At 40.6% G+C, this 16,034-nt stretch overlaps 1 protein-coding gene across 1 annotated transcript in view; it reads right to left on the bottom strand.

The window, feature by feature from the left end:
- The window catches only part of SPIRE1 (spire-type actin nucleation factor 1), a gene marked incomplete at its 5' end in the record, with an annotated part of 45,535 nt that overhangs the window by 15,077 nt on the left and 14,424 nt on the right, over positions 1 to 16,034 (bottom strand). The window contains 4 exons of the mRNA XM_009700491.1: positions 1,289 to 1,452; positions 8,511 to 8,552; positions 12,084 to 12,213; positions 12,600 to 12,686. Of these exons, the coding sequence (XP_009698793.1) occupies positions 1,289 to 1,452; positions 8,511 to 8,552; positions 12,084 to 12,213; positions 12,600 to 12,686 (423 nt within the window). The remainder of the gene's footprint in view (positions 1 to 1,288; positions 1,453 to 8,510; positions 8,553 to 12,083; positions 12,214 to 12,599; positions 12,687 to 16,034) is intronic.

The following is a 16,034-nucleotide window of genomic DNA, read 5'->3' as shown; positions in this document are numbered from 1 at the left end:
TATTTTTCCCTCCTACAAGAATCACTTTACAGAATTTTCTTTTACTGACTTCTGCTCATTTTTCCATGTGAAATATCATGCTGCATTAGCTTCAGGATGCACGGAGCTACAAGCTGGGAAGCTGCAAGTTCAAGATCCAACTCTCATTGACAGGTCTTAATATTCCTGCATCCTGCTCAGCTTCATTCATATCAACAAAACCTCATATAGCCTCTATTGTAATTTTAAAGACTGCTGAGAGATTTCAGAATGCAAATCTCTTCTGCTTTCAGAACAGATGCACCAAATTATGCACACACACAAGTCACCCATAGGATAACCCCTAATACAAAGAGAGCCAACCTTTCAGAGATCAAGAAAGTATGCAAAGAGATAAATTTCTCCCCACATGTATTTCTCCCCAGCTTCCTGTCTTTCAGCCTAGACGCCTTTGTAAGTGCCCTGTCAGGAAACCCCTCCTTCCCCATTTACTAGAGAGAAAGAGAGCCAGGGAAGACTGCCTTCCCCAGGCTAAAATTAGCCTCTGGGAACAAACCCTGCCTGTATGTGCTTTCCAGACAGCTTAACTTTCAGAAAGGTCCAAACGCAGTTTATACTATTACTGGTCCAAAAGACAAAGTTCATTCTTGAGGATGTAATGTCGGTACTTCTTCAGGATCATATATAATGCAGCTTTTAAGCCAGAGAGCTTTTTTAAGCTTTCCTCCTTTTTATGCTTTTTTAGATCTTTAAATCTCAATTTGAGAGAGGATGGATTCAAAGTTGTTTCTTCACCTAAGTGGTATTTGTTTGACCCTATCTGTGAAACATTTGCTGGGTGTTACTTCCCAAGCCTATATTGCAAACTAATGCACTGACAGTTGCAGCAAGCTGCAGCCCCTCTGGCACAGCCGATGCTCTTTATGTAACAGCTGGTACGGTGAGGCTGGCCTCACATCCCAGTCCTTTAGTGACAGCTCTGGCATGGGTGCCAGAAGGGTGCCACACATTTGCCTGCATTCCCAAAAACATAATTGCTATGTATATGCTGTAGATAGATACTAGGCATTTAGAAAAATAAGTAAATTGTGGGTTTAAGGCCAAAATCAGCATTTAACCTTTGAAAAGAATATTCTAATTTTTGAGGTCTGATCTAATATTTTTGATGTTCTGTGGGCTGAACAAAGCAGTCATGGAAAATTCAGATGATCATCTGCAAAGTCGCTGCTCAGCTCGTAAATTCAGCAAATTAAGGAATAAGATTCAATTCTGACAAACCGAGAAGCAAGTTGTGTCCTGATTTTTTTACCTCTGAATCTGAGCTGTCAAGTTCAGCCAACGTGGGAGCCTTAAGGAGTCTCTTGCGTTGTACTGTCACTTGCGTGGCCCCATTCTGCTTTCCTTGTGGTGCCGGGCCACCGTTCGCTACAGAGGCATCCACTAATTTTCTTCCAGCCTCTGGCGTAGATACATCTAGCAAAAGAAACAGAACAATTGGTGTTTGGACCTAATTTTTATTTTGCCTTCTCAAATCTTACTGTTAAGGCAATACACACAAAAGGAAAAAAAATTATTGTGATAGTTACGTGTGTGCAATTATTTCACTTTAGCAACACACTGCTCAGAGAACTACAGGCAATGGCTTGTGGTACAGAAGCAATATGAAAGAATGAAAGCAGTGGAAAAAGCAGCAGTGCACGATACTAAAAATCAACCTTAGACCAACACCAATCAACTTTAAAAAAAAAAAAAAATCCTGTGTTAAACCTGAAAATATTCTTCCTTCAACTTACAGTCTATAATTAACCATATAACAAGTGTCAGAAGAATGCACAACCGTATCCGGACAAGTGCATTTCCAGTGAATCTGAAGACAACGCCACCCAGAAATGAGGAGGTTTAGCATGGAGTTAGCCTAGTTTTTCCTGTGAGGACAGAATTACCCTTCATTCTGCAGTATACAGAAAAGGAAGGAAAATGAGCTAAATGACTAGCATTCATCAAAAACATGCACAATTCTTAGGTTTGCATGGTCATTTGTATTAAAAATACATCTGTGATGTCAAATCTTCATGTGACAGCAGAAACATGAGGCTCCAGCTCTATTTTCATCTACAGGAGCTTTACAAGAATGTAACTCCACTGAGTAAATTACTTGGGATTTCTGCCAGTGTGCAATGAAGATGCATCTCGGATACTGTAAGCATTGGGTCTGCTGTGCTTAGCCTAGCTTAGCTTAGACATTAAGATAATGACCTAGGCTTTGATATTTTAGGAGAGCTTAGAGTTTGGTCTGATAAATCAGTTTTATCCCTGTGAAAGTACAAAGCGCGGCATTCCAATCTGAAGAAAATTATGTCGGAGGGAGAAGGAAGAGAAGCTTTTAATCTCCCATTTGCATGTATGCCTAAGCATCTGGTCTTTCTACAAATGTGTTTTTCTGCCCATGTAATTATAGGACTCCTTCCCCAGCCTTGTAATAACAAAGTACCTCCAGGTATTTTAAGGCTAGGGTAATGACAAGTTATTATTCCCATTTTTATACACGGTGAAAAGAGGCACAGAAGGTCAAATGACTTGTACCTTAGGTTACCGGGAGGACTATGACAGAGAAACAATATCACCCAGATATTCCTGGTGCCAGCAATGTAAGTACTCACACACCATTTGGAGTTACTTACATAGTTGTCCTGTATAAACAGACACGGTCACTGCTGCTACAACACAATTTGCATGGATAAAAGTTGTTCTTGGACTAGGCAAATGAAAACTACACAGTCTAGACAAAGCCTCAGTTGCAGCAGTAGGTCTGTTTTACGACATTCTCACTGGAGCAGCTATTGAAAAGGAGTAAGTTAAATCAATACATATTTTAAAGAATTAATGAGGTTACTGCTAAATGCTGGATACTGAGCTAGAAAGGATGGGGGATGTATTATAGTTCCTCTATAAATCATACCTTCAACTGGGAGTACAAGAAAAGGCGATTATTTGGGCTATTAAAGTCATGGTGACATTCCACGCCTATGAATCTGCCTACTACAGTGTTATTACTGCCTTCAGGTCCTCCCTACAAAGAGTTGCAATCAAAGACTTAGACTCTCTAACCCTTAGTTCCTATCTTCAAAGGCTTTGCTAATGGGTGTCCTGACTAGCACCATGGCTCATAGGTCATGGGGTTTTTTCCCTCCTAGATTTCTCTGAGTACGGCATGGGCATCCTCCACATCAAATGCATTCATGCTCTAAGGGCTGCTCAACACAATCCCAGAAAGCGACAGCAGGAAAACAAAACCCGAACTGCCTGACCTCCCTCCTGCCAATACCACGTCTTGAGACCTCATAATTAGCTGGCATGCAGTAGACTGAAGCAGCTCAGGGTTTCCCAAACGAGCAAGAGAAAAACCTTTCATTTGTCTTTTGCTCACCCAGGACGGCTCCCGAACAGACGGTCCAAGGACGCAGCCCCAGCTCCACCAACGCAGCAGCCAGAGGTGGCTGGGGTCCCTTCTCCCAAAAACTCCCTGGGTGATGGCAGGGAGGGTGAAGAATGGCCCCTAAGCGCTGTTGGACTCACTGGCAGGATGAGTGACGGGAATACCAACACTACTGCCCTCCTCCCAAAAAATAAAACACACGCTAGGTCTGGGGAAAGGAAATAAGAGGGAACATCCACCAGACATCCCCTAGCACTGTGGGAGGTGATGGAGTGGATAGCCAGGGTACATCATAAATTGTTTTTTTTCTTTTTTTTTTTTTTTTTTTTTTTTTTTTTTTTTTTTTTTTTTTTTGTTGGTTTTGTTCTTGTTTTTGTTTGTTTGGGGTTTTGCTTTGTTTTGTTTTCTAAGAATTTAGGCCCAATTTCTTTAGGCCCCAAAAATGGAAATTTCTGATCCATTTTGGAGGTACTTTATGTAGCCAATCACTACCTACAAAGCCTATACCAGTTGTTATTTAAATTCACACATGTGTGAGCTGTTCATACATATTGTTGAGTTGTTCATATGTTGGTTTATAAGTCTTCTTGAAATACCAGAGAGGTTTTAGGTGAATTGAGAAGACAACCCAACACAGTATTTGTTTTGAAGGGCTCTTTAGTAGGAAATGTCATTTATCACCATTCTTTCCACTAAAGAAAAAAAAATATGGAGTTTTTATAACTTGCAAGCCCTAAAGAATTAAAAAAACCCAAAAAAGTAAAATTAGAAAACCATCCAATTTATAAAATCCGTTTTGTCAATCGTGCTTAAATTCAGTTTATCATTCCTGCACTTACAGTACTCGATGTACATGAATAAATGGATTGTCATCATTTAAGGATCATGGAATTTTACAGTTTCAGCAAACAGATTTCAACAAAAATAACTTGTTGCAAAATTAAAACCAGAATTTGTTAGCAGATACAGTCCAAAAAATTATTACTTAGTTTAAGCTATTTTAGTGATATACTCAGGCAACAGCAGTATTACTGGGTAGCAAATAATCATACATCATCATAAACAAGACAAAATTAATCAGGACTAAGTCAGAAACAATCAGTAGACTGATGCTTATAAAAATGAATATGACAGAAAAAATTCATGGACAATTCTTTGAAACAAAAACCTAATTTTTTTTTTTTTAAAATGGATAGTACTTCACAATCTCTAGCTTCATAGAACATCTAAATGTTTTGAAGACGATTCAAAGGATATTAAAAAAAGGTTTGCGTGAGTAACACCCTGGGGTTAAGATTTTATTAGAGCGTCAAACACAGTGGGAGAGTGTCATTTCTCTGTGTTTTCAGGCAGCAAGTACGATGAACAGTACATGCAAATTGGATGAATGTATTTGGTTTCTTTTGAGTTTCTTCTAAGCTGTCATTACAAGAGGCAAATGAAAGATGGTCTTGATTTGATTTCTTGATCTTTGTGTTGGCCTTCCCTGACTAGCCTTAAGAAGGGGGAGACAAAAAAGACCCACCCTAGGATAATACGAAATGCGCCTTTATTTACATGTAAGATTACGTCTCTTACGAAACAAGGAATTAAGCAGACCACAGATTACATGCAAACCACAGCAGTCATGTAACCATATGCTGTCTGCCTCCTAACCCGCTCTCCTTGGCAAATAATGACAACAGAAACCTGCATTTTGTTCTATACAGCAAATGCACTCCCCAACCTTATAATTTTGACACTGAGTTTAAAAGAAGGATAAAATGGATTTGCAGAATTAATACAGGTTTACTTTTTGGTAGTTATGATGAGGATAATATACTGGGAAAGATTATATAATGAATGATGGTAACAGAGATGTGCTGTTCCTTTCAATAGACTTAGATGTTGAAGTAAAACCTGAGAACTAATAAATCAGTATACCAAACTGCCAGTCTTTTGCTGGTGCCTGCATCACATTTATTACTGTGTTATGTAAACTAAGAGATTACCAGGACCTGGTGGAGTTCCTTCCTCACACTGGTCTGAGGCACAGATCGTGTAAAGCCAACCATGATACCCATCACCTCACAGGGTTGGGAACAACAGGAATAATCCCCGTGAAATTTGGGGTTAAATGTTTCAGTTTCCTTTTTCTTCTCTCCCTGCACAGCACCCCCCGACCTCCAAATTGTACAAACTCTTTCTGAAGTACCAACTTCATAGCAGCCACGTATACAGCTTTGAGGTAAGAACTTGAGTGTTAAGCATGGGAATGACTGATCTTTTGAGCTCCATTCAACACAGCGCATCGAAATTAAGCTGCTTTTAAGTTACTTTTCTATTAGAGGGAGCAGGCAATGACTGCCCTGTTCCCTAGTCGATACCTGAGTACCTCTTGGATTACTCTCATTACAGGTGGCTGCCGCTTGCTCCGTCCATCCTACCAGTAGGAAACAGCAGTGTAAAAGGAGGTCCCAGGCACCCCTCCTTCTCCTCTTCAGGGTAACAGCAGGCAGACGCATGGAGCTGGGCAGCGTGACATAGCAATTACAGCAAAAGTCTTCTCGGAACTGGTCAGTCGCAGACAGCAAGCATACTATAAGCCTGCACCTGTCCTTTAGCACTCAGTAGGAAACACTTCTCTTTTTCAGCTGCTTCGTGTTTTTTTTTTTTCATGACAGCAATTCCCCCAAGCAGAGAGCAATGAAAGCGGTGAAAAAGCAAGTGTGTTGAAACAGTGATGAAAGCACGGTATAGCTTCCCTGCCTCCAAAATAATGAAAAAAGTAGAAGCACACAAAGCAACAACATTCAAAACTACTGCTTATCTGCTTACTATCGACATCCCAACACATCCAATTCATTTGTACTGCTCATCTGGTGCCTCACATCTACCTAACTGGAACGTTTTAATCATCCTGAATTTACTTCTAAAGACAATTTATCAGATCACTCAGTCACACCATATGATACTACTTGCTGAGACCCACACGACTTGAAAAAACAAAACCAATCACATTTGGAAGATGGATAAAGAAAACAGGAAGAGTTCTTCGGTGGTCAGTCAAAAGGAGCAAATCCAAGTACAGTACAGATTGTTATGAAGCAACCTCTTTAAAATAAAAACATTATGGTAACGAATTAATGGATTATGAAGGGAATTTTTACAAAATATTGTTTGGATTTAAACAAATGAAGATGTCTCAGGATTCTTAGAAATAAAAGGCAAAAGAAGAAGCAGACAGACACATGTAGGACGACAGATCTGAACACTTCCCTTTCAGTGGCCACTGGTGCATTCAGTTTTATAGTCTTAAAACCGAAGGAACTTTTGGCATATCTGAAAGTAGCAATACTATTTGAAAATGGAAGTTTGCCCGCTCATGCTATTATCCGAATCCCTGGGGCCCCTTCAGCTTTCAGTGGAGGAAAACATGATACCAAGTACATCTATAATTTGAATCCCACCAGATGGCTGTAGTAGCTGTACAATACGCCCTGAGTGTAAGGTTTCAGAAAAGGGCTTGAGCTGGGTTAACAGCTTGTCAGCGCTGCTGACAGGGAGGGCCTCTGCCTTCCTCCCATCCAGCCACACTCATCCCCTGCCCTCAGCCCGCTCTCCCATCACCTCATCAGATAGAAGGCAGGTTTAAATCACTAGAAGAGCAGAAAACCAACCTGGTAAAAAAAAAAAAAAAGAACTTGTTCCTGGGTTACATGCGTTTAACCAGGTCATCTTGTGAATAAATGAGCAGGACTGGTACAGAGGAGGAATCACATCCCTGGGGGGGAGTGGGAGCAGGGAGAGCCCCTCCTTGTCTCTGGACAGCGGTAAGCTGTTACGTGGCTCAGCCACGCTCACAGGTAGGTCCCTTGTGAACTTCACTCCCACGTTACCAAACTATTGCATTTTTTAAATTATGGCAATCAAAAAACTTCTATATGGTCTTTCTAGTTCACAATACGCTAGCATGTCAGTTATGCCTTTCTATGGGGAAAATAACCACATGAGGTTAAAGGGTGCCTGGAGAAACAGAGGATGAAAACTCTGCAGAAACCCCAGATGAGGTGTTTCGACCTGCAACTGGAAGGAAGGGGGGAGGATACAGCTGCAGTTGCTTCTTCACAAAATGAGAGCACAGATTCATTTGGACACTGTTTTTCTCAGGAGTCACCCAGGGGAAATTAGGGAAGAGCTAGCATAAGAGCTCTCCTCAGCAGACAAACTTTTGAGGGTAATGTAGAGTATTTCCAGCCTCAATGATGGAGTCTTTGGGCCTGAGCATCCTGGAAAGGTAGCGTACGCTGAGGAAGGAATGAATTTATTTTCTGGCTAGTAGGCACAAACTCTCTTGTCTCATGACATTGCAGTCTCTGAAGTAGAACGTGTTCATACAGCTACTGCACATTCTAATTAAAGGCCCACCAAGGGGAAACTTTAAATTTGCTATTAGATAGTTGATGAAGGATCATCTCTCGAATCCTCTCTATCAGCTATGATCCGCAAACCTTAGCAACTTATTTTGCTAACCAGTAAAGAAGGAAGGTTTAGCCTCTTTTGAGTGAAGGTCTCTGATTTCACAACTCACAAAGCATTTACGGTAAAGACACTCAGTAGAACTTGACAGTTCCTTTCTAGATTAGTACTCATAGGTGTATTTCATTAAATCTAGAAAGCTAGATAAGTTCAAAACTAGCTTTTGGATCCTCGTGAGAAATGAAGTACTGCAAAAGATGGTCTAATCAAAAAGTGAATGTAAAGACACAAAGGTCAGATTAATAAATAAGTAAATCAGACTGGAAGGTGACACTGTATTCTGCAGTCCTTTTCAGAGTTTAGAATAGCTCTGGGCCACCTCATTTTGGTTATTTATTTAAACAGGATGCCAACACTCTATTTCAGGTGAAATACAGTTGTTTCCTATACCCAGGCAACCTTTTGTGGCAAGGGAAATGGAGGTATTAATAAGTAATTGATCTTAATTTTTATTTTCACTGACCATATCTTGGAAGAATCCCTTCAAGTTTCTTTCTTAAATGGGAATTCAACAAACAGATGGAACATATTTCACAATAAGCACAATAATCACGTCAGGTGTTGTTGCACCTTTTACCTGACAAGTCAAAACTGTAAGACATGCTAAGTGGCCGCATTGCTGTAAAAAAGAAACAAAAACAACAAAAAGAAAACAATTCAGCTATTAGAAAAGCAAAGAGGTAATGAAAACAAAATATTAACTCCACTTCAGACATTTTGGATTCCGTTGCCTAAATCCAAAATGTGTCAGACGTACTATTGCTTTACTGTAGTAAAGCTCAAAGTCTGAAATCTACAGTAGCATAAATGGGACTTGCAAACAGAGCAATTACAAATATATTTGTATAGTTGTAGAATGAGAGTTTTGGAATTCAATAAATCAAATACCAAACCAAAAGGCAAATATCTTAAAAATGGAATATTTTCAATTAAAATGCCATGAAAGAGAGAAAGGCGATAGGGAAAAGAAAGAGAGGGGAGAGAAAGGGCTGAAAAAATTCTGAAAGTACAAAGCCACATTTCACACAAGTTTCAGTGACCTGAAATAAAGATATTTCTAATTTTTTTTAAGCATAATCTCCAATGATTATAATTAAACTAATAAAGAGAGACACTCAAGCTAAGCTTCAGCAGTAGTTTCCTTAAAGAGGATGGAAAAAAAGGCCGAACACAGTGTGATTTGCGCCGATTCTTGTTATTTTTAAAAACCTTAGGTGGACTCTGCCTTTAAAACGTATCCATAATATTATTCTCTTCTTTCTGGGCCTCTAAACTTTTTATTCCTAGATAAGGAAGTGCTCAGATGTTCTTTATTTCTGGAAAGACCTATCTATATTTCCAATTAAATGGTGTAATTCAGGGAGCAGGCACTCAAAATATTTCTCAACTGAAAACAAGATTTCAGTGCACTAATCCAAATAAGCAAGCCAAGCCCAGCAACAAGAATGTACAAGAATGCATCAAAGCAGACCTCAGCTTATCTGTCTTACTTGACAGGCGATAAACATGCAAACTGGTAGGAAAGGGCCTGGCAGCCACACAGACCACTGCATTAAATGATGTTTAAAAAAAGGTTGTGCTGGGACAAGTTTTGCTCATGAGAATACATCTACGTGGCGAAGGCAGTAGGTGGCCGACTCGGAGCCAAATTTGGGAGTCAGGGTGTTTTTCCTGTAGCTCATTAACAAGACAACATCAGCCACAGATAACAGCTACAGAAACAGTATCTAAATTCCCCTCCAAACTTAGCATAAAGGCAAATACACTGAAAAGCGTAAGGGTGTTTATCACCTAATGCTGAGTCCTAACCGAAGGTTGACAAAACACGTACATTAGCTCCCATTAGCTCAACTTGCTCAAGTCACAAATCCATGCTTTTAATTAAAAGGACACGTACCTCAAGGCTGTGTCTGTCTCAATAGCTTACTTTGATGATTTTATGCGGTCACTTGAAAGCTCGCTCCAGTTCCTCTACTCAAACCCCTCCCTTTGCTCTGCCAAGATTAAATTACCTTTTCCAAAGAAGGTTCAGCTTGAGAGCGGCCAGGCACCGGATGGCTTTTTCCCCATGGCAGCTCAGGGTAGAGAGGACCTTACCTGCAGGCACGTGTTGTGCAGAGGAGAGGGACGAAGCCCATGGCTGCTGGGAAACAGCCCCCCTCACCCCAACAGTCAAGCCTAGTTGTGCTCTTGACTGCTATGAACTGAGGAACAAGCAGTAACTCTGGGACATGTGCAACGTACCTCATGCGCCCCAATACTTCACTCTTAACACGCTTTTTTTTTTTCTTTTTAATAGCAACAAATATGTTTGTCCAGATGGTGCAAGTGTCCCACATGGTGTTTCTACTGAAATGTATAGTCCTTAAACCTCATTACCTTACACGTTCTTACACTACATTACATTCAGCTGTCATCTAAACGCTATAGCAGATCTATTTGTACCACACTGAATGTCACTAGCATTACTCCATTCCCAATTCCGCACAAACACATTCTATTCTAAAAGGAACTTTGGACATAACGACCATTTCAATGCGAGAAAGAACAAAACCTCGTATTTCCACATAAGAAAAAATTATCTTCAAGGCCTTTGCTCTTTTTTCTTCTTCATACCAGCAGCAAACACTTGGGAAATAAAACTTGCGTGCATCGCCTTTTACACCTCCAGTAATATGGCATTTAATCCAAACAATTCACTGGACTGAAGGGGAATTACCACAGTTCCAAAACTCAAAAATTTAATGCTTTAACAAAAAATGAAGAATTGCTGGAAGATAGGTATCCCTCATTGGAGGCCTTGCCCTGACATCAGTCCAGGAAGTCCTAGCCAGTAACACTCCAAAATTTAACATTGTTTTTAGAAATTGTTTACTAAATGGGTTTGATGTCATTTATATCAGTTAGAAATTTTAAAGATCTATTAGATCAAATTTGCTGCCCCTGAGAGGACGTGATAATTCCCAGATGGAGAACATTTAAAACACTGAAATTGAATGTTTGAAAGCAAAGTAAGGAATCGTTCCACGTTTTTACATGCTTCCTACACTTGGAAAAATGTCTAGGCCTATTAGAAGCCTTAATTGATACAGCAAGCATAAACTGAATCCAAACCAGAAACTGGAAGGTCCAAAGAAACAACACTCAGAACATGCTTTTAAAAATGCACTCCAGCATTCACCAAACTCTACCAAGCACTTCAAAAACAATTCAAGAAAGCAAGACTGATGAAATTGTTTTTCTCCGGAGACAATGGGTTGTCACAACCCACTTGAATCTGCACCAGTGCCTTTAAGCAGATGTGGCAAGCACAAATATTTTGCAAAAAGCAGCAACAGGGAGCACATATGAGGATTACTGCATGCTTTTCAGCCGTAAGATGCCACTTTTGCTCTTCAAAAATCCAGCTAGCTCAGTTTTTCTGATACAGATAAATACCGTGCTCTTAAAGAAACGTAAGTCACAATGTAAGACTATTTATCATGCTTTTGTCATCAGAACCATTGAACTAATGCAAATTGGTGATTGTTAGAAAGCATAGTATTTGTATAATTTCATAGTGGGTTACTGAATGCAGAAATGAAATGCTTTGCAGTGCAAGTCTGAATTATTCGCCCACTGAAAATATATACAAACACATGTTCTGTAACTTAGAAAACGAAGCAAAGGTTTAGATTCAAAATAAAAGCAATCGATTCAGCAAACAAAATAAAAGCAGACTTTAAATTAAAATAAGGAAGCTGATGATGCTAGCAACAGGAAACAAAGAGAATAAAATTAATTACAAACAGACACATAAAGAATACTTGCAGATATGTAAGGAATACTGCACTGGGGAGAAGCAATACCCATTCCATTCTGAGCAAATCTAACATTAACTGTCACGTGCAACAAGCAATATAATGCCATTAAATTTATCTAATACTTACACTAAAAACTTGAAGGGAATCAAGCTGAACCATTGAGTATCTTGTTTTTAAAATAGCACAAAGATTGCATAGCCCTAGCAAAGCCTGTAGGTTCTTTTTTTCTCTGAAGGGATGCGAATAAATTTATCTTCCGCGACATCTGCAAGGATCACTAATATTGCCGCTTCTTACGGGGGAAGTTTTCTGTGGATGCTGCAGGTAAAAACTCGCAATGTGCTTACCCAGCCGGCTACGCCTTATCTCATCAGGTGAGACTGGACGTAACTTCCTCTCTGCCTTGATCTCCTCCAGTATCCTTTCATGAAGGCTGCGTGGCCGTGGTGGGGTTGGTTTCAGTTTTCTTGCTGAAGCCTTGGGATATAAAGATAATCGTATTTATATAAACCAGTGCTTCCTTGAAAGTAGATTTCACACTTTTTTGGATAAAAATGTGCAGTGCTGTGATATGATTTTACATGCACTCAATTGTAAAACTCACATGAATTGGAAAGAGGATTGTATTTTTCCATAATTCATCATGATTTCCCAGAGATAAAGGGCTGCTGGTGATAATAGCTATTAATTGGTAGGTGCAAGATATTACACACTGTTCTTTTAAGAGATCACGTTCTATATACAGAAGACAATATTTTTGAAAGCGCATGTCAGAAAATGTAATATTTAACATACCCCCTGGACACAAACATGCTTTAAAAAGCCACACTTTTGTTAGGAATGAAGCCCACTGGATTACGTACAGGATTTAATGGAGGTCGCGATCGGATGAAATCCAGGATTATTTCATGGGCACTCTTTTTTAATCGAGGTGGAATGTCACCGTTGACCTGGAAAGGAGAAAGTGACACATATATTTCCGTGTTTTGCATTCATATTCATGCGGATGATGAGATCAACTGAAAACTCGCAAGAACCCTGGACAGAGCTCGCAGCGTTCTGACACCTGCACAGCGGTAAGACCCCACCAGTCCTGAGCAGAGCAACAATCCGTATGCAGAGCACAGGCAAGCAAAAACATAGATGACAGCTTTTCAGCTTTGCAGATAGCTGCAGAATAACCACAACTGCAGCAGCTTTAATCAGCAATGCTCAGGAAACGATGAAATCAAATGTCGAGGCTGCAGTCGTGTCCATGGGAGAATGCAGATGAAGATTGTATCTTGCTTGGAGGTAGAGTTGGCAACCCCATTTTTAAGAACAACTATTTGAACCGTGTCTCTCTGCCAACCATTACAGTCTCTAATAGTCTCTTCTTAGCCTCTGAGAAAACACGGATGCTCTTTAAGGCTTCCCCCCTCCCGGTTTTCCTGATCTCCTTACCATCTTCCAAGCACTGACATGGAAGCAAAGCTAGATCTGGCGCAATCACCAATGATTTGCTTGTAGCAATGGATAAACAACATGTTCCCCTTGGTTTTTTGTCTTCACTACCCGTCTCTGCTGCTCTGGCCATGAAGAGGTGCTCTTGTGTGTAAATCCCAGCAGGAGGAGAGGGAAGCCCTGAGCATGATTTCAGAGCTACCTCTTCGCTTGTGCTTTAAAGATAACTCAAGTGTAAAACAATGTTTGTCAATATGCCTAGAAAGTAAATCACTAGAATGCCACGGCATGCTGTTGGAAGTAGAGGAAGTGTTTCCTCGCTGTAAATCACACATTTCTGCAGAAGAAGGGCTGGGTGAGGGTCGTTTGCTTGCTTGCTTGGTTTTCTCCAGAGAGACAGACAGTTCTTGCTCTGATACCTCATTTAGACAGAAGACCACATACAAGACATCACAAGAAAGAATCAGCAATTCACCATATATACAGGATATAAAAGAAGGCAATGGAAGTCTTCCCATCATACAAAGAAGTTATAAATTGTAAACTGGGAATAGGCTTGAAAAATCCACCTGTCTGGTTCAGCCCTCATACCGCACAGTGCCCAAGCAGGCTGCGAGGGAGGGGAGAGCACCCTCTGCCATACGTCCTGCGGGTACCTTCCGCTACTGCACAGCAGCCGGCTCTCAGCCTTCTCCTCCACTTTGACAGAAATTCCCATGGCGCTACGTTTCTTAGACCAAGTGTCCCAGATTTCAGCCCTTTATTTTTCTTTTTTCTTTTTCTTTTTTCAGAGCCAGTTGGGTCATTTTTCTTTGGGAGACTTTATTCAGACAAGCTCTGTAGCCAGAAAATACATGTGAAGACACAGCTCTGGTTTATCAAATCACAGGCACTTTTGCTAACCAGAAGGACTGCTGCAGCCAGAAAAATGGGTTTAAACGCCCATAAGGCCCCCTGAATACGATCCCGAATTGAACTGCACTAACGCCGTGCAGCTTCGGTGTGAGCCCTGCCCCTCAGACGTGCCCTGTACCCGGCTGAGGAACAGAGGGACAGCCTCCCAGAGGAGGTCCACCCCTTCCCCGAAAAGGAAGGGGATGCAGAGTCCCTCCTGGGGAACATTTCACTGTGTTCCCGAGGACCCTTTCTGGAAGTATCCTACCCCAGACATGGTCTAAATTCTATTTGTTCCCCTCACCCACCCCCTTAGCTTCTGTAGAGGGAATTTCATCTAGCTTGGCAGAGAACACCGAGCTGCTAAATTCTGCAACACACATCACTTTCCTAAAAATAGTGCAGAAAAATTAAAATGGAAGAGGTTTATATTAAACGGTGATTTGACACTTTATGATGAGGAGAATATTATTTCAAGTGGTGTGATTGATTTCCCCTGTTTAAAGACCAAGCCATTTTCTGAGGCCAGCATGCTTTGCAGGATTGTTAATGAATTGAGAAACCTCTCTTCCCCGAGCTGCCGTTCATCAGACGTCAAAGTTGATAGCTGAAGTTGCCAGTTATTACCATCAGAACAGCCATTTTGTAAACTGATAATCTCCATTCCAGCCTTGGGGAACAACCCTCTGCACAAGAGGAAATAAATAATATATGGCTCCAAGGTTTTCACCTCAGGGCACCCTACGCCCTGACTTAATGCCACCAGGGTATAATTAGTATCAGTATTCCCATTTGATTGGAAAAGGAGAAATGTAAAACTTGCTTAAGTGATTTTCCACAGGATAGACGGGGAGCTGGTGGCAAAGCAAGAGGATGTTTCGCCGCCAACGAGCCAAGAGCAGGGGTGCCGGCAGTTGAACCGAACTTCTCATGCCCAAACAAGATACCGATACAAAAGACACCCAAGGGAAGGGAAGTTTTTATCCTCTCTGTCCACACTACACCTATTCCTTTACTCAAACTAACTCCCTCTGTAATGAGCAATTTCCCATGCATCTTTTACTTTTAATTGATTAAAATTCATGGCTCTTGATTAAAGTCTAAATCAGAGATACATTGCATAGATGCGGCCACATATAGGCAGAGGAGAAAAAACCAACCAACAAAATGATCTTTTTTATTTTTCACATACTAGGTTAGCCCTAACTGCAAACTAGTATTTAAATAAACACCTCAAAATACTATAAAACTATCCTAAGTCTCCACGTGTGTAAAATGGCTTTTGTACAGCACTGTGCATTAACACTGGCAGTGTGGGGAAAGCATAACCACTGATTATAAAAATCAACCAGAAATTTAGAGATCTGAACAGCTCAAGCACAGAAAAATCACCATGTAATCATCTACTCACTCACAACCTGCTACCATCACATTTTAATATATAAATATGGATTTGCAGTTAAAAAATAACTGCAGATGGTACTTAGTAACCTTTGGCTGAAGCCCGAGCTTTAAAAATGGTGATCCCAAACCAGAAGTAGATTGCACATGACTTTCAAAAAAAAATACATCCCTTATCATTGACATTCAATTATCTCAGCTGCTTATTTGTCTCACTATAAAAGGTGACAGCATTAAATAGGGGAGGGCTATCTCTAAATAATAGGCAACACGAAACTGATACTGTTTTGTACTATCTAGAAATTGTCATTTAAAATGAAATTGCATGGACACTCAAACAGACAGAGGAGGCAAGGTACATCATTTCCAGAACAGCTCACGACACAGTTCTGTTGTGAACTAACGTATGATACGCAGATGTACACTTGCCACCTTTCATCATGCGGACAGCCCAGTGCTTTCGCTAACACAGCTGTTACACAGTGCGTTCCATGACAGCACACCGCCAGCTGAAGCGGCAGCGTCCGAGAGTGAAGTGCTTTGGTACTTCGCATCCTAAG

The sequence above is a fragment of the Cariama cristata genome, unplaced genomic scaffold, assembly GCF_000690535.1.
Source record: "Cariama cristata isolate BGI_N322 unplaced genomic scaffold, ASM69053v1 scaffold22805, whole genome shotgun sequence".
NCBI lineage: Eukaryota > Metazoa > Chordata > Aves > Cariamiformes > Cariamidae > Cariama > Cariama cristata.
This window is presented reverse-complemented; position numbering and strand designations above follow the sequence as displayed.